This window comes from Vulpes vulpes, chromosome 13, assembly GCF_048418805.1.
Source record: "Vulpes vulpes isolate BD-2025 chromosome 13, VulVul3, whole genome shotgun sequence".
In the NCBI taxonomy this organism is placed as follows: domain Eukaryota; kingdom Metazoa; phylum Chordata; class Mammalia; order Carnivora; family Canidae; genus Vulpes; species Vulpes vulpes.
The window spans coordinates 71,831,925-71,851,589 of NC_132792.1; the positions used below are offsets into that span (position 1 = coordinate 71,831,925).

The following is a 19,665-nucleotide window of genomic DNA, read 5'->3' on the forward strand; positions in this document are numbered from 1 at the left end:
GTCATTCAACTTTCATGAGTGAGACTATCAGGATCCTTAGATCCTAAGCAACATGGATGAGTCTCCAATGTTAAGGGCGAGTGCAGCCCCAGACAGGGTCCAGCCACAGAGCCACACATAGCAACTGAGAGTCTTACGCTTTTCCATGCGTTTTTAATTATGTGTATAATATGGAATGCGGTTAAATAAAAGAGTGCATTACATTTACTTCTCTGTGTTGACAATTTCCAAGTTTTAATTTGCAATGAAAAGGCCAGCACAGGCTCCAGAGTTATCATTACAAACGTCTTCTCTACAGTTAGGAACAGTGGACTTCATTGTTTGGGTAGAAAGCTTTAATATACAATATAAACAAAGCGTTTTGAACTTGCCCAGTCTCTTTGTGTTTTCCTGTGCTTAACTGAAATACAAATGACAACATCTGTCAACTTTATAAACAGTATGTGGAGTTAATCAGGAGAGTAATTTTTAAAAACAAACATTAGAACATACCCACAAATAGCAACTACGGTACCTTGTGAACATTTTGTTAAATGAGTTCTTTTTTTAAATGATGACTATTCTAGTTGCTTTGTGAACCATTCTCCCTCCCCCACCCCGAAAAACCAGACAAAAACAAAACTCAATAACAAAACACGTAAAGATCGTGAAGACAGCATACCTTCCCTTGCTGTGTATTCGTTATCTTCGATGACTCGAGCAAGACCAAAATCTGCAATTTTGCACATGAGTGACTCAGAAACCAGAACGTTTGCTGCTCGTAGATCTCGGTGGATGTAGTTCTTTCTCTCGATGTATGCCATTCCCTCTGCAATCTGAAAACACAAAGAGGCTCTCATTTTCAATTTCGGGTAGGTTATCCGAAAGGACCATCAAGGAAAACTGAAAACCTTTCAAGATCCTGAAATCTTTTCGTGTATATTATTCTGATCATTCAAGTTTTAAAAGCAGCAGGTACATGACAATCAGTATTTCGAGTCCTTTCTAAAAGAACCGCCCTCACCGCAAATCTCCAATGACAGGGGTTACAGTCTCAGTGTGATTTTTAACAGAGCTGCCTGTCTTGACATTTTCTAACGTGTGGGGAATCTTTTTAAGACCCTACCAAAAAAAAAAAAAAAAAAAAAGACCCTACCAAATTCTTGCACATGGATACACAGATGTCACGATCCCAGTGTTTCAAGTGAGGCACTGGAGCTAGAGAAAGTGACACACTACCACAAATAAATGACTGGGGTATCGAGAACAGGATGTCCTTGGGCAGCAGCATCCTTGCTGTCAAGTTAATCACCAGCCCACAGAACTGGTTCTCCAAGTTCTCCGGCCTCAGTCCTGTTCCCGGATGAAGAGAGATCCACCCTGACCACAAAGCACGATGATGACGGCAGGAAAGAATCCAAGATTAAAAACAAAACCATAAAGTAGGGGCGGTGAATCTACTACTCATTGCTTGCTAGAAAACTGGGTTTTTAGGGAAATCAAAATGAGATGTTTGGGGAAAACATTACCAAATATTATAAAGATAAGGCTCTGGAAGGAAGGAACAAATCAAGGATGGATATAAGGAAGGAAGAAAGGAAGGAACTACTAACTGTATCTGGTGAGCAGTTAGAAGGACAGCTCTAATTAGGATTATGTCACATAGGAATGAATGTGTTCTTGTAGATTCTATCTCGAAATCCAGAAGTCTCAGCTTGGAGGACCTGACTTTCCCCACTCGTGCACCCAGCTCAAACCCCCTTTCAGCGAGGCCACGCTGCTTCACAGAGGCAGAGCTCCTTATTGCTGGCTATGCTTCACCTTGACCCTCACCTGGACCACCTTTCCTCCCTTCTCTTGGCCAATCCGAGGTTTACCAGGCTTCCTTGAACTGCTCCCGGAAGACCTCTCCTCACCCTGTGCCCACCCTCCACGGTCAGTTTGTACAAAAACTATCTGCACCTACTGATCATAGCTCAGTCTTTATTTTTCTGCTGTTTCATGAACTTATTGTTGTTTTGCCTGCCAGACAGTAAACACCTCCAAGCCAGAAGCCACACCTTGTTCCTTTCTTCTGTCTTTATGTGTATCTATCAGAACCCCCCACCTTGTCACCAAACCTTCTCAGAAAGGCTTTAGGAAATGCACTGGGTTTTCAACACTACCAGAATAGTGTGTTGCCAGCACACTGCTGCAGGAATTTGGCAGATCATGTGTTTGTGGCCACAAAAAGTCTGGCGTCTAATAATTAGCACACACTAGGGCAGTTTTGAACAGAGAAAATCATACATTAGAAGGAACAAAAGAGGTCTGATCTTTTTCTTTTGTAGAAATGGCAATTAAATATTGCATGGCTTTTCCAAGCAAGAGTATTGTGTGTCGCCCCGGAGCAGGGCAGGTCAAGTGCAGAAGACCCAGCCTACATGGCCCTGCTTGGGGCATGTTGGAGTCAGGTCCCTGCCTGGCTGGCCTGGCCAGCCTCGGCTCTGCAACTGTCTGGGCTATCGTGTCCCTCGACAGGAATACTTTAGTCCTCTGTGCAAGCCCTAGCAGGTCACTTCCTGCTTAAAACTAGCCTCAGGGGCGCCTGGGTGGCTCAGTCGGTGCAGTGTCTGCCTTTGGCTGAGGTCATGATCCTGGAGTCCGGGTTGGAGCCCCATATCAGGCTCCCTGCTCAGTGCAGAGTCTGCTTCGCACTTCCCTTCTGCTTGTCCCCTCTACTTATGCTCTCTCTCTAGAAATAAATAAATAAAATAAAATATTTTTTAAAAACACACACAAAATAAATTCGTCTCAAGACAATGTCTGAACTCAACACTGCCACAGAGGCCCTGTATGACCTAACCCCTGCTCAGCCCTCATGCCTCTTCACTGTGACCAGCTCCTGTCCTGAAGCCTGGTTCCAGAGCTTCCTCTGCTTGCCGTGGAACATTTACTCTAGGCCCTTCGGCCCAGCAACTTATTCTGAAGGCCTCAGTGGAGACGTCACATCCTCTAAGGAGCCTTATGTGACTCCCACCCGTGAATGTGGGTGGTCCCAGGGCTCCCTCGTCTGTTTACCTATGGTCCCCGCAGGAATGTCAATCCTTTGGGGCAGGTGTAGGGTTGTGCACATGGCTGTCCTTGGGCCTTCAGGTCACATTCCAATAGCTACATACAAGCTGCTCGGGAACCCCAGAGCCAAAGTTGGCTGCGATGTCAACCTGAGCCTACACTGGAAGTTGGCAGTAGCCCTCAGGAACCTGCCCTGGACACCCCACTAGGGACTGGACCGCTGACAGAGCCTCTAGGATGTGGCGCCAACTATCCACATCTCTCTCATTCTTGCTGGTAGATTTTAATGACCTATATGTTATTTTATTTTAAAAGATCAGTTAACTGTCATTCCCCTTAGAACTCTGATGAGGCTGAAAGGACATTTCTTTCCCAGAGTCACACCACAGGTTAGTGCAATGGTTTGGAAATAAACTTAATGTCCCTTCTGTGCATTTAGCAGTTAAATTAAGTCCTAGACCCTATGCTAATATTTCTTAACTCTGGCTGTATCTCTGGGGATCTTTAAATACTGCCCTACCTAGGCCTCACCCTCAACCAATTATTATTATTTTTTAAAATTTTTATTTGAGAGAGAGCACAGAGGGAAAGTGAGAGGGAGAAGCAGACTCCCTGCTGAGCAGAGAGCCAGATGCAGGGCTCGATCCTAGGACCTTGAGATCAGGACCCAAGCTGAAGGCAGACAGCCAACAGAATGAGCCACCCAGGTGCCCCGCCCTCAGCCAATTAAACCTGAATCTATAGGAATGAGGCCTCCACAGGTGATTCCAACATGCAGTCCGGGTGGAGGACCGCCCTAGGCCCTTGTGACTCTAAGTGTGCCCTTTGGCCCTGGAGCAGCCTCAACATCATGTGGGCGCTTGGGAGAAGTATGGCATTTTGGATTCTGACCTTGATTTATTCATTCAGAATCGGAATTTCAACAAGATTTCTGGGTGATGGGCATGAACATTAAAGTGTCAGAAGCACTGCACTAGATCATCCACTTTTAAGCTTAAACTATTTTAGGATTCCAAGTTCTACATAGGGGGCACCTGGGTGGCTCAGTCAGTTAAGCCTCTGCCTTTGGCTCAGGTCATGATCCTTGGGTCCTGGGATTGAGCCCCACCTCGGGCTCCCTGCTTGGTGGAGCGTCTGTTTCTCCCTGTTCCCGCCATCCCCCCCCACCATGTTATTTCTCTCTCTCTCAAATAAATAAAATCTTAAAAAAAAAAAGTTCTACATACATTGGAATGAGTTCTTGGTCTCAACACATACCTACAACCTCACAAGTGGATTGCTGTCCTCACAATGCTTGGGAAAGGAAGCTACTATATAACTCAGCTCAAGCAATAGAAGGAGCAATACGTGCATGGCTGGCAGTAGAGAGCCTAGGTCAGGAGGGAGGCGTCATGTAGGAGCAGGCTAAGGTCCAGGGCCAGATGACAAGGGGCTGGGAATGCCTTGGCTGAAGACCTCATTAACCAACAGCTTGAAATATGTGTCATGAGCTTCTGTTTTTCCTGTCACTCAGGGAGAGTATCCTTCAGCCTCACAGCTTGGGGATAAAGGCCTATCTCCTTCTATCTCATGGTTCTGGGGCTGTGCCATGACTTAGAGGGCTTGGGAAACTGATCTGATCTTTATGGTTTAAATCATATGAAGAGTCCCCTTCATCCTGGACCACAGCAGCCTCATAACACCAGGCCTGGTGATGTACAAACACATGGACTCTGTAGACTTCCTGCTTAGGCCAACGAAATAATTAACCATGTCTCTCATGTTCAGGTGCTGGTTCTTAACTCTGCATGAGAGAGTCTACTGGAAATTTGAAATAAAAAGCGCCCCCATTACCTAAACTGAGAACAATCATGTAAGAAGATAATGTTAGCAATGTTTTCCTACTCCTGGTTTAAAGCTCACTAATTTACGTTTAGATGTGCTTTGCATTTCTCATGTTCTTCAGCTCAGATAGCATGGCGAATGTACATTTCTTGGTTCCTCTTTTTGTACCTTCAGTGGAAATATATGATGATGACATTTCTCCCTATGGGTTGTGTGTGTGTATGTGTGTGTTGTGTTCTGCTGTCCTGGGAGGGCTGAGAGGATTATTAAGTTAGTGACCCTAAGCCAGTAACCCACATGGGCTCTGGTGAAGTTCCAGGCATCTAGAACCTGGTAAAAGTTCTAGGCACAGGGGTGATATTAAAAACACTGTTTCCCAAGTTATAGGACTGTCTTATCTTGCTAAATGCTAAAGAAGCAGACTTCCAGTCCCATGCAATGCAAGTTTTTCAGAGACGCCTTTTGAATGTACTGTCAGAAGAAAAGAAATTGGTCATCCGGTGTCTGCCAATCAGCTTTCAAACACGGGGGAAACGAAGGGGCTAAACATAACATGTGCAACCGTAGACAGAAGGCATGATCGAATGATCTGACCACCAATATGCTGGCCTGCCTCCTTTGCTGCTGATGTGATATAGGAAGTGCTTACCCTCCGTGGCCCACAAGTTAGAAGGTGTCATGCCTTCCAGGTGGAGGTGACCCAGTGGTCTTGGCTGGTGAGAGAGCTGGATCAGGGGTGGATTGCAGACCTTCATCGGCATGTCAGAGGGCTCTTGCAGGCATATTCTACATGGTAGTGTTGCCGGCGTGTGCCTATTTTATGGTATATTCATATCTACAGGTGTGATTTTACATACCCCCACATGCACACACACGAATACATACAAGCATATGGCAAGTTTTCAGAATACCAGCATTTTGTAAAGCATTACAGCCTCTGCTCCCTCTGCTCATCATTTTCCACTATGCACATACACGTATACACACATAGATGCACATGTGCACACTTATGATACACAAAGTGGGGACGGAACACAAAATCTAGAGTCCTAATTACTTTGCAGATACATTATTTCCCCAGGGTACAAGGTCAGAAATCAGACCAAAGTTGTCAGAAGCATTTGGACTGAGCTAACTCATTTAAATTCCTTCTCCAATATTAATGTTTAGATAGAAAGTCTGTGTTTCTTTTCCCAAAATGAGGAGTAAACACTGCAGGCAGCTCAGCAGACCCTTTTCACACACCCCTGCCTGGGTTACTCTGAGGAAGGCAAAATGACTCCTGCTCTCTGAGTGATCCACAGCTTCCACTATCAAATAAATTTACTGAGAAGTAAGTTGCCAGGGGGTCAACTGGGGGGGGGGGGGGGGCGGTCTCAGTACAGTTCTGCTTGGGGCAGGAAATACCTAAGGCCACAGCCCCTTGGTAAATGATCAGTGGGCTTATTTTATGTGGAATACAACTCTAGAGGGAAAAAAAGAATCTCAATTATGTTTTTACATACCAAAGCAGAGTTCAAATAATCCTCCTGACAAGTGACTGTCCTTGTTAGCAACGACTGTCCTTGTTAGATGAGAGGTCACTCATCTTTTTCTGTTTTTTTTTTTTTTTTAGAAGTCCAATCAGAAACGTGTCAACCCAGCATCCCACACAGTAAGTACACCCCAGCTTCCAGCAGGTTCTCCCCCGTTCAGATGCTCTGAGCCTTCAGCAGCCCTTCCCAAGCCTGTGCTCTATGGATGGTTTGCTTGGCACACACACTGGGCTGCTTTCACCAGAGAATCTGAGTGACGCTTTGGACAAATAACAAAATGTTTGTGTGGACTGCCTTGCTCTGGAAGTCTTGCTCTGGTGCTCCTGTATTCAACCTAATTACTATCACTTGTCTGAGAAATTGGCAAATAACAAGCTATCTTGCTCAGTGAGTTATTTTTTATTTTAATGAGAAGAAGCCTACATTTGAGTCAGATGATGGAGGGAATAAAGGAATGAAAGGAACCTAATTGAGGGACTCAATGAGATCTCTCAAGCAAAGCTAAAATCTACCCCAGGAAGTTCCAGCCTAAATGAGAATCTGGAACTGAAAATACAACCTGTCTTAGAATTGGCTGGTTGGAAAACATTTGTCATCTAGACAAGCGATGAGAGAAATTAAACAAGAAAAGTGCCAAAAGGCAGGAAAAGAATAAAAATCTGGTTTTCTTATAGATTTACCCGTCCTAGTAGGCATCGATAACTTCATTCTTTAGATATGTATTTCCTTCCTACACTCTGGAAAAATAGAATTCAAATAACTAATTACTTTCAAAAGTCCTAGGAAGCATGTGAAATAATGATAATATTAGTAAGTTGGAATGGAACAAATGAGTGGCAATTGGGTAAAACCTACAGTCTGTGTGAAGAGCCTTTTATAACAAACCCCCAGAGTCAATCCTAACTTACCTAAAGACCATTTAATGACAACAGAAAAGCAGAATGCAAAGACAGTGGGGAACTTCTGAAAAGAAAGCTTAAGTAAGAACTCATCTCTGTACTCCAAATATGACAGTATTTGTTTTAAAGCACTTGATAGCTTCTGTAGAAACACTTTTCTATTAATATTCATTGATCTTTCCATTCTGGAGTCCTACACTCTTTAGCCTGTAATTTGGTAGAGGAAGGGATGGAAGAGAGAGCTCATTCTTTGCTCTGCTTTGGGATGAAAATTTTTCAGAAATGTTGTTTTAGCTTTATTTGGTTATTATAATGTTTTTCTTTACTCTCCTTTTCCAAGTGAAACTGCTAAGAAGTAGTGAATGGTATTACTTTGATGACGGTGATGATGGTGATGATTATAGCTACCATGCATTGGCTGCTTACTCTGCCCAGGCACCTGGGTAGGCACTGATAATCCTTAAAACAAGCCTATGAGGCAGGCAGTATTTGTGGTGAAGATGAGGAAGCTGAGTCTTAGAGAAGGTAATGTTTTCCTGGATAAAATTGGATTTGAACCCAAGCCTGGCTGGTTCCACCACCTGTGCTCTTAACCATTCATCCAGACTGGCTTCTTCCTTTACAAAGAGGTACAAACAGTGGAATGCTCACAGGCAGGTAAAAGGAGGGAGAAATAGAAATAGAAAAACAACATAATTTAAAAAGTGGCCAAGTTTGCACAGTCTGTCAGACCACCTTCAAAGCTCAAAGATGAGGGCAGTTTGGCATATGCAAACCTAGGGCTCGTGAGGTTCCTATGACTGGTCAAAATTTAATCCATCCAACAGTATGCAAGATTGTCTCAGGGAGACATTCACAATGTCACTGAATATCATATTCAAATCAGTAGATTTCCATAAAGGAGATTCACATCTGTAGCAAAAAAGGAAGACAGATTTTTCAAGTAATTCCCATAGATGTTCTGAAAACTTGTTGGGCTACGTCACATGCATTAGGATGGCTATTATAAAGACAAACAAGCAAAAGAAAAAACAAAGAAACAAAATAACAAGTGTTGGTGAGAATATGGAGAAATTGGAACCTTTGTGCACTGCTGGTGGGAATGTAAAATGGTGCAACCATACGAAGACAGAATGGGTATTCTTAAAAGAAATTACCATACAAACACAGAATTACCCTGTGATCCATCAATTTCACTTCTGGGTATAAACCACCCCCAAATTAAAAGCAGATGTTTGTATAATATATAACAGATATCTGTACACCCCTGTTCATAGTAGCAATAGTTTTTCTTTTGTTTTTACAATAATCAAAAAGGTGGAAGCAACCTATATGTCCACTGATGAATGAATGGATAAACAAAATGTGATCTATACATACAATGGGATGTTACTTAGACTTCCAAGGAATGACATTTTGACACATGGATGAAAACTGAGGGCATGATGTTAAGTGACATAGACCAGTCACAAAAGGGCAAATACTGTACGATTCCACTCATATTGTGTACTTAAGAGTAGTCAAATTCATAGGGACAGAAAGAAGAAAGGTGATTGTAAAAGGCTGGTGGGAGGGAGAATGGAGAGTTGTTTAATGGATATAGTTTTATTTTTGCAAGATGAAAAAAGTTCTGGAGATGGACGGTGGTAATGATCGCCCAACAGCATGAATGTACTTATTACCATTGAACTGTGCACCTAAAAGTGATCAAAATGGTGAGTTTCATGTTCTGTATATTTTACACCCCCACCCCCAACATACACATATGACTACTGGAAGCCTCCCAGTGTAGGAAAGCAGGATGAGCACCTAGCGAAGGCTCTTTGCTGTAGGGAGAGCAGTCAGCAGAGCACCCCCCCACCCCCCACCTGTGCAAGGCAACTTCCAATCAAGGCGATGTGTGGCAGCTCATGGTGGCACACCAGATGGGAGCACCCACTTGCACACCTGGGCGGGACCAGACCAAACTGGGAGGCAGACAAAGCTCCTCCCACATCACTTCTTCCCCTTCGACAGCTCCTCTGTCCAACCTCAGATAAACCTGACCATGATGTGAATACCTGACTAGGGATCAGCAGGAAGTAGAGGGATTATCGATCCTGCCTCAGGACATAGTTCGACTGTTGTGACTAGGGATCAGAAACTTCAGAATGACGCCGTTTGGTTTTATAGAAAATGAGGTGAGTATCTTCTCGAAGCCTCAAGTTTTCCACTTTGCAAAATGGTGATAATAACAGTATCAACCTGGTAACGTCCAGATGAGATTGAAAAGGAGAATGGAAAAATGCTTGATGCAAGGCTATTATTAGTCTCATTAGTATACTATTATTAATAATAGAAAGTCCAAAAAATCCAGATTTGCTTCCAAATAGTGATATGACAAATAGGAGAGCTGATCCTTTAGAGCCAAGGGACAAGTGGCGGGAAGCTGCCGGCACAGGATGGAAGTGCAGCCCAAGATATGCCAGCTGGCAGCCTTCAGCAAGCCGGCTCCCTTTTGCTGAGTGGCTGCCACCAACCTTGGCAGAAGCTAACTTCCGGACTCTGCCTGCACTCAGCATGACGAGCTCGCTCCCTTACACCAACTGCCCGGGAGTGTACAGCAATGATCTGCCAAAGACTCCCCCACCCTCCCCGTCTTGAAAAAGACTCTCTACTTCTGTACACTCAGGACAGGGCAGTGAATAAATGACACTTGGAGATTCAATATCTCCTCGGCCTACTGTCCTCTCTTCTACATCAATTTCGCTGCTGCCACTATGATCTAAATGAACTATCCCTTCATCTGTGGCTAATGAGCCATGCTCCTGCTTTGAAAAGACAAAGAAGCAAATAGTTCATGACTTACCCTAGTGAGGCAGGAAAAGAGAAAAAAAACCAATGACTCCTTTTTCTGAGCTTGAATACAGATTGTCTCTGAGGCAGAATGTGAACCAACCCCAGAGAGTCTCAAATTGAGAAACAACTCACTCTACTCAATGCCAAATTTTGCTTGGTGAAAACAAGTTGTGAATGTTGAGAGACGTACAAACATCCATATTTTGATCTTGTTATCTGGCTACTGGTGGCAGGGGTTCTAAAGTAAGGAAATAAAATAAGTAAAGGTTTGTTCACAGGAATGTTTTGTATTGTTATTTTTATTAGTGAAGAAGTAGAGATTCTTCATAGGTTGATCTATTAGAGAATGTTAGAAAATCATGATGTAATCATAAGGATAGAATATTGTATTGTAAAGACGTATACGTTTATGAAAGACTTTTAATAAAATGAAAAATTATAATATTCAGTTCAATACATACAGAACAGCACATACGATACAAGCCTAATGTGTAATTAGAAATAAATAAAATGGATGGTGATGAGCTAATTGAAAAAAAGTGAATAAAAGTTTAAAGAAAGAGTTCCCAGAAAAATCAGCTGCAAAAGATAAATATAGAAAAAGATGTCTGACCTCATCTACATTAAATAAGTATAGATATAATAATGAATGCTAAATCTGTCAGATTGGATTAGAGAATGTTAACAATACCCAGTTTGGGCAAGGGGATGAAGCAAAAGGTACTCTCATTTTTTAGAAAGACTTTCAGGAATAACTATCAAAATTTAAAATGTATACACTCTTTTGGTAGATCTACAACCTACAATTTATCATTTATTTATTTATTTATTGAAGATATTATGTATTTACTTGACAGAGAGAGAGCACAGGTGGAAGGAGTGGGAGAGGGAGAAGCAGGTTCTCTGTTGACCAGGAAGCCCGGTGCAGGGCTTGATCCCAGGACCCTGGGATCATGACCTGAGCCAAAGGCAGATGTTTAACCTACTAAGCTACCCAGGTGCCCCCACAATTTATCATTTACACACACTTGCACAAATATACAAACATGTAGAGAAGGGTCTTCACTATATACTGTTTCTTACAGTAAAAACTAAACCAAACCAAAAAATCCCTAGAAAATAACATAAATGTCCATCAATAAGGCAATGGTTAAATGAATCACAGGACAGCTACACAGGAGCAGAAATAAGTAGCTTTAAAAGAATGAGGAGGATCATTCTGCACTGATATGAAAAATAGCCCAGATATGTTAAGCTATAGAATTGCAGCATAATACGTATCGTGTATTTCCATGGGGGGTGGGGAGGAATGGCCATAATCTATGCTGGTACCTGGAAATATGCCTTAGGATTGTTAAAATTGGGACCAAGAAATCGGGGTAAGAGGGTTTTAGTTTCTAAGCTATAGTATAATTCACCTTTTCTTTTTCAATCCATTATCAATATTATGCTTAAAAAATCATAAAATAAAATAAAACTGAAATATAGCATAAGAACACACAAAATGCTTATAACAGAATGCTACGTTCTGAATACCATTTTTTTTCAAAAATTCTATCATAAGTATGCATTGACTTCTAATAAGAAAAAAAAAAGTCTACTTAAAAACAAGTGAGATCTGATACAGATCACATTTTCTCAGAATATCCCAGAGCATGAATACTTGTTTTGTGCTATATGAACCTTAAAAGACCTCCAGGATTATTTACTAAGTACACATTCACATTTATATCATCGTATCATACATGTATATGCCACAAGTTAACATAAAGCAGCTGGAGGTGTAATTGAGTGTCCAGTCACTTGTAGCTTCACTAGGATGCCACACCCAGAGGACACACTTAGCACATTAAAAGACTGAAGATCAATGTCGTTCTGAGGCAAGATCTTCCATTAGCCCAAGGACCATCTTCTATTTATTTACACGGAGTCCAGCCTGCCCGCTAGGAGCCTGGGCCTGTGGGCAATAAACATAGTCCCTACCTGTGGAGTTTACTTCCTCATGGGGCAGAGAGAAGAGAGCACATCAGCAAACAGACATAGCCCATGTCAGCTGAGAGCTGGAGAAAATATATGGCCACATGTGCTGTAATTCAACTCCAACAAAATACTTTTAAAAATTTGAGTTTTGGGGTACCTGGGTGGCTCAGTCGGTTGAGCATCTGCCTTCAGCTCAAGTCATGATCTCAGGGTCCTGGGATTGAGCCTCAAATTGGGCTCCCTGCTAAGAGAGGAGCCTGCTTCTCCCTCTCCCTCTGCTCCTCCCTCTGCTTGTGCTCTCTCTCTCTCTCTCTGTCAAATAAATTAATACAATCTTTAAAAAAGAGGGGAGGAGGAGAAAAATTGAGGTGGAGGTAGGTGGAAAGAGAGATGGAGGAAAGGGACAACTTGTTATAATTCCTTTGAGAATGGCCCAGAAATGAGGGGAAAATGCTAACGTAGAATTTCTAGAACAGTGTCTTGAAATGGCAACAGGAGATGGGACCTAGTATACAATGCAGGGTGCTGTCACACCAGGAAGGAGGGAGTGCGGGGTGGCTTTCTGCTACTAGCAAAAGAGACGGCAAGGACATTCACCAAGGGAGAGAAGGGGAAGGAGGTAAGGCTTGGGGGTGGAAGAGACAAAGGAGGTGACCAACAGCTGTGTAGCCTCCGGGACCGGCTTGGAATCAGAAGTGCAGAAAGCCAGTGAGTCTCGGCAGCGCCAGGGGCCCAAGGGGGTCTGCAGAAGCCAGGCCAGGCCAGAAGAGAAGCACGAGGCAGGTGGAAAGTGGGAACAGTGGAACGTTCCGTGGGTTGAAAGGGCTGGGAAGCTATGGTTGGAGGTGGAGTCCCAGGGTGGGGCCGGCGGGAGGAGGTGGGCAAGACAGATGGGGGCTGGTGGACCAGCTGGGCCTTGTGGAGGGGTGGTCCTCAGCATGGAGTGGCCTTCGTGGGGCAATGGAGGACAGAGGACAGTCCTGGAGGAGAGGAAGTCAAGAAACAGGCCTCAGTCTGAAGGTCTCTACAAACCACTTCAGGGTGTCCAGGGGCTGGAGGGAGAAAGCAGTGAAGCAAGGCAGTGACAAGTGTCCAGAGATTCGGGAACAGCTATAATGGGGAGGGCGGGTGGACCTCAAAGCTGGGGGTCCTCGCAGGGGAGGGGGGAGCAGGGGGATCGAAGGCCTGGATCTTCCATAGGTAGGAGGTACGAAAATGATCTTTGTTAACAAACATGCAAGTAGTCGCTTCTGTAACAAAAAGCGTGGCCCAGACAATCACGTTCTAGACGCGGGAGGAGAGGTGCCTAGAATTCTTAACAAGAGCTGGAAACCCTGACACTGGGAGAAGAATCAGCCAGCCCCACCGCCCCTTGAATTCCAGCACTCTCCCCTCCACCGGCTGCTGGTACAGGCACAGAGACAGGGCTCTCCCCAACCCCAGGGAAAGGAGCCAAAAGATCTGAAGGACACAACAGGATGACAAACCTGCTCAGTATCCCCCCTCCCCAAGTTAAATGCATCCACAACTCGCTTCGGTGTTAAGTGTTTCGCTTATCATTTCTCCTTCCTCCTGGCATCCTCTGTTCCACTGACAACGAGGAGAAACAAAGCAGCTCTTTGTCTTTGTATAAAGGCCCAGATACTTGTATTCTACTTCCTCCTTCTTTTCTCACTTCTATTTAGACCAACAAGGTAAGTTTTGTGCAGGAATGTAAACACACTTGGGGGAAGAGGAAGAATAAATGTATCGGGAAAATACTTTATGGGTAAATACACCTGAAGAGTGACCCAGAATGTGTACTCTTCTAAACACTCTTTCAGAGCTTATGAAGCAGAGAATAAAGAATTTATTGTCTCAAACTGAATATGGGCAGACTGCCCTTTGGTCCATCTAGTCATTCAACAAATATTATTGAGCACCTACTGTTTACACGGCACTCAGTGCTAGGGATACAAAGGTAAACAAGAACTTATCAAAATATTCAAGTTGCAGTAAGCGCTAAGAAAGAAACTAACAGGAGGCCAAGATAGAGAAGAATGGAGTGAGCAAGGGCTTGGGATGGAATAGTTTTAGGACAGACGGTTGGGGGAAACGTCCTCGAACACAAGGGCAGTGAGGCATGGAACAGAAGGGGTGGCTTCCAGGGTGGGCTCAGGAGAGGGACCAAGATGGCACAGAGCCTGGTGGGCTCCTGATGGGAAGAAGGCAGGATGCCAGGAAGTTGTACTCATAGGCCCTCAGGACATATTGCAAATGGGATGGGAATCCATTAAAGGTGCTAAGCAGGTATGCAAAGTCCCCCTATTGGGGAGATACTTCAGACGGTCTACTTCACAAGGACAGAGAAGGAAGGAAGGGGTGGGGGCCGGGAGGCCTGGGAGAGGTGGCCATGGGGAGTTGAGGCTCAACAGCTGGGGACTTCCAGTTTGGGAAGATGGAAAAGTTCTGGAGCTGGATATTGGGAACGGTCGCAGAACAGCGTGGATGTACTTCTTGCCACTGAACTGCACACTTAAAAATGGTTAACATGGTATATTTTATGTTATGTATATTTGACCACAATAAAAAAAAAAAAAAGCACAAATACATTTATCTCATCGGCCCCGCCTACTCCATGCAGCGTGGGAGGAGGAAGGCAGGGAGACCCTACGAACAGGTTGCCGGGTAAATTACAAAGGAGACACTGCTCCTAGAACATGACTCCTTGTTTGCCCGAAAGTCACATGTAACTGGGAGCCCTGAATTTCCACCCGCCCAGCCCAGCAGCACAGTTAAGAGGCAACCAGCCACCACGGTTCAGATGAGACCTGACGGTGAGTGGGGCGAGGGAGATATATTTCAGAAGAAGGAACGAGAGAGTTGGTTGACCAGCTGTCTATCAGGGCAGGGGGTGGAAAGAAGGGAGGCTTGAGGAGCTGCCCCTGGAGTGGAGGCAGGGGGATGGTGGGAGGAAGCCAGGTTGGGAGGTCCCTATAGGCCCATAGCCTGGGGACTCCATGACTTCCTTGGCCCTGGCTGCTGCTCTAGGGCAGGAGCTCTGGGGGTTGCAGAGGGTGGGGGAGAAGCAAGGGGCTTCCCAGAAAGGGGTGTCCCCATGAGGAGGGGTGAGGCCTCATGGTGGCATCTGCGGCTTGGCTGCCCTCTGGCAGCCCTGTGGCATCCCTGGTTCCTCGGGCAGGACCCTCAGGCTGGCTGCCAAGCTGCACCAGGGGGATCAGATAACTCAATACCCCTCATGGAGGACACCAAAGCAGGCCTCTGCCATGCTGGCCCGAGGCTGCAAAGCTACCACAGTGACACCAGGGAAATGCACTCCAGGCACCAAACTGACCTCAGAATAAACCCTGAAGACAACAGACTTATTAAATTGGGGGTGACATCTGGTGATTCGATTTAAAACAATTTTTACATTTTACCTAACTTCATGAGCAATGTAACAGTCTTAAGGCTTCAAAGACAAGGGAAGAAAGTTCTTTTTTTCTACAGAACACGACACAAGCATATTTTTTTTAAAGATCATTGAAAAGTCTCTCCTTAAGTAATTTTCTTCCCTTTTTTTTTTTCTTTCACAGGAAAAAAAATCAGTATGAACTTACTTTTGAAAGTAAGGACTATCCAATTGCCTTTAAGTAATGACAGCAATCAGGTACTTAGGAGTGCGGCCAGGGAGTGGTGAGGGAGGACTGGGAGGAGAGGCAGGAGGGTGAAGAAGAGCCAACCAGGTCTAGAGAGGAAGTCGTACAGATAAAGGAAAAGATTCAAGAACTGGGAGCGGGGGAGGAGAGCCAGGGACAGAGAAGGGCGCTGAGGCCAGGCGCTGCGCTCCCATCTGAACCGCTGCACGGACAGGTCCAGCCACGTTCTGCAGGGACCTCCCTGCTGCAAAACTCCGATGCAAGTGCCCACCTCCTCCTTACAGCGCTGTCTCCCCAGATGAGGCTCCTGGCCCCCCCCTGGCTAGCCTCCGCCCTTCCCCTGGGGCTCTGCCCTCTTCACCCATTCTCCCTGGGAAGTCATCAAATCCCCATTGAAAGGATGTTTGCCTGCCAGTGAGGGTGTGAGAGCGGAGGCACACGTACAAACAGTGCTCACCAACCACCCGAAGGTAAAATCAAATGCAAAGGGTAGACCTGTAACTCCTGGGAGGCCATTTGCTGAGTAGAAGCCTCTTTTGTCTTTCTCAAATATATCTTTTCAGAGTCATCTATCATCTATCTATGTTCCCTATCTACCTTAGATTTTACTTATTTATTCATGAGAGAGACACAGAGAGAGGCAGAGACACGGGCAGAGGGAGAAGCAGGCTCCTTGTGAGAAACCTGATTGGGACTCGATCCCACGACCCCAGGATCATGACCTGAGCTGAAGGCAGACCCTCAACCACTGAGCTACCCAGGTGCCCCTCAGAGTCATCTATGAAACAAGGAACTGTTGTTCCCATGTAATTCAAGAAGGTTGTGTCCCCCCTCCTATTCTTCCCACATACCAAATTTGTACCCCCTTGTGCCTCTTTTCTGTGTCCTTATGCACCAACTTCCATCCAAGACTCCTCCTTACCTCCAACCCTCTCAGGCTAGCAGGGCTAACCCTGGCTCTTAAGGTCACCCCCTCCAGGAAGCCTACCTGTCCCTGCCACCTGCCCCCGCCCCGCCCCCGGGGTTCCATCCTGCTGCCTGTGCTATGCAAGCAGCCCAAAGCACCCGTCGCAGAAAGGCCCTGCCGTATTCCTAGCGTGCCATCCACTGCTGTTACTTATCTGCCAGGCTGTGCTCTGTACACGTTTGTGGGTGAAAAAGAGGGCAGTGTCCCAAGAGGGTGAGTGGAACATGGGGAAAGCAAGCCACGGGCTTTGGACAAAGATCAATTGGAATTCACACTCTGCTACTCCTTTCAAAGTGCTCCCATCTACATTTTAAAATTGTGAGCAGCTGGTAATAAACTCTGTCTACTCCTGAACTACTTTTATTTAATTGTGGCCTTGTAGGCTTCCATGCTGAGTCCCTAAAGAGGAAATTATTTTTGTGACTTACAGTAGCACCGACCAGAAATTGCCACCCCCAGGACAAAATAATATTGAGATAAGAGGAAGATCTGGCCTGCAGACCAGAAGTACCACCTCCTCCCCTTTATATTAGCTTAAAGCTTTGGACGGCTGCTAGAAAGTTTTCTAATCAAAATTGAAACAAGAATAACATCGTCTGCCCTCTCTGCTATTTTAAACAGCCAGTCATGGTTCCTCTGCCTAAGCCCGCTAAACAGTCCTACCCCCACCTACCAAAGTGGGGAAAAAGAGAGTTCTCATTTGATACTATTTTTAAATGACAGTTTCCCATTCTTTCAACTTTTTCAGAAGGAAACTGCATATGATCCAGTTTTGCAATTCTGACAGTACCTTTAGTTTCATTTGCCCATTTTGCAAGTTTTCATAGTCAAAGTTGAAGTCTCAGACTTAAAACTCACTATGCAAAACAGATAGAGACCATTTACACTCCTGCCGCCCGGGTACTGTAGCCCTGTGAAACATTCATATTCCTTTATTTACAGCAATATATCAAGGTCTTATATCAGTGTCATCTGAACACACCCAAAATCATTAATGACACTTTCAGATAATGATTCACATAGATATTCTTGGTAGATTTTCTTAGTCGTGGCGTTTTAGAGTTGAAACATCATGCTGCGGGAAACCTAACCTGTCTCTCTGATTTTACAGATGAGGACTAGGCCCCTGAAATGATTGTTCCCAGGCAGGAGTAGGTTTTCCAGGCCTCAGCTCAATGCCTTCCCCACTATTAACATCATCAATAGCTCAGTTTATAAAATGAGAGTGATGTTTCTCATATTCTGTACAAAGACTTAGCCACCGTCTCCATATATTATATTGGGATTTACGTTCCCTGCCATGGCTCCTTCGTAATGCATCCTGGGTGACTACCACACACCCCAGCCAGCGTAGCGAGCCACTCAGATTATTTTCTAGAATTAATTATCTCTTCTGTGCCAGCCTTTCCCCCCCCTGAGGAGGCTTCCATGCTTGAAAGAAGAGTTGGCAATGTGGGGCCTCCATACAGAGTCATGTGTGAGAATTCTGGGGTAAAGAAGTGAGACCAAATATGGAGTGGAAAGGAGATCTGGCCTCCTGGACACAGGGCATACCAAGTCTGAGGTTTTCCCTTGCCACTGGATCTGATTCAATATCTCCATGCAATTCCTCCTCCAGTTTAAGTAAATTAAATGGGACGACACTATCAATCAAGGGTAGATTAATAAAGGTTTAGAAAATAAAGTAGCTGCTTCATTATATCATGGTGGGGGAAGGGGGGCTGGGGTAGCCATGAGTTGCAGAATGAGAACCTAACTTATCTTTTACGTTCTTTACAAAGAGGTAGAATGAGGAGACACATTACCTGACGATATTGGCAAATACTCTAGAGACTTCTGCAGCAAGTTCCCTCCAGACACTCATTTACCACCAAGAGATGAGTGGGTCCCAACCTAGAGTTACTGCAAGAGATTCCCAGTCTATGTCTTGTTTTCTCAGTCAGCAGATACTCTAATGAGGGGGTAGTTAAATGGCAAGTGGCCTTCTTACTCAAAAAGGTTGAGAATTATACAGATTTCTGGCCTTCCTCAGTTTGCCAAATTCCAATTCAAAATGTGGCTTAAATGTCATGGATGGGGCGTTGGGCATATGGTTGAGCATAATCACTATGTGAAACAAAGATCTAGGGGTCCCTGGGTGGCTCAGAGGTTTAGCGCCTGCCTTCGGCCCAGGGCATGATCCTGGAGACCCGGGATCAAGTCCCACATCGGGCTCCCTGCATGGAGCCTGCTCCTCCCTCTGCCTATGTCTGCTCTGCTTCTTTCTCTCTCTCTCATGAATAAATAAATAAAATCTTAAAAAAAAAAAAAAAGGAAAGAAATATCTGTCTGGCAATAGAGATTTTTTTTTGGAGGGGGGAATTGCTGGATATCATCAATTCTGATAAGCAAAATCCATTAAGGGGTAAACATGCATTATCAGCGATGTGTCAGGTACAAAACGATCTTAAGAGCAACTCTGATCTTGGAATGCAAGTGTGAGACAATGCAGAGGAAAGACGTTATCTAAAGTCAGAAGACTCAGGACCAAGTCCAGCACTTCCAGCCACTTGCTCTGTTACCTTGGACAAACCCAAGGTCACTTCTTCAATTGTAAAATGTAGTAAATTATGATATAAATGCTTTCTGGGCTCAAACTAGAAAATGGACGTAGAAAGGCTTTATCAACTGGAAGGAGTTAAAAAAGGGTACTTGTTGCCATGAATGTAACACTAACTTTGACTTTTCTGTTTCTCCTGCAGTTTTACTCACACACAATTGTCCATTTCGTTTTTGGTAATATTTGCCCTTCAGCGATGTTGCCACCAAAAAGCCAGACACGCTTTGGTTTACTTGTCCTGAATCCCAAGAGGGTTTCTCTGGCCACCATCTTGCAACTGTGAATTTCTCAACGTCTGTCCTCTAAGTTGTACAAGGCTACGATACCGACTCCACTTCCGTGCCAGGGAGTC

At 44.7% G+C, this 19,665-nt stretch overlaps 1 protein-coding gene across 6 annotated transcripts in view; it reads right to left on the reverse strand.

The window, feature by feature from the left end:
- The window catches only part of LYN (LYN proto-oncogene, Src family tyrosine kinase), a 115,407-nt gene that overhangs the window by 12,311 nt on the left and 83,431 nt on the right, over positions 1–19,665 (reverse strand). For all 6 annotated transcript variants that reach the window (XM_072734708.1, XM_072734711.1, XM_072734707.1 and 3 more), the window contains exon 11: positions 662–815. In XM_072734708.1, the coding sequence (XP_072590809.1) occupies positions 662–815 (154 nt within the window). The remainder of the gene's footprint in view (positions 1–661; positions 816–19,665) is intronic.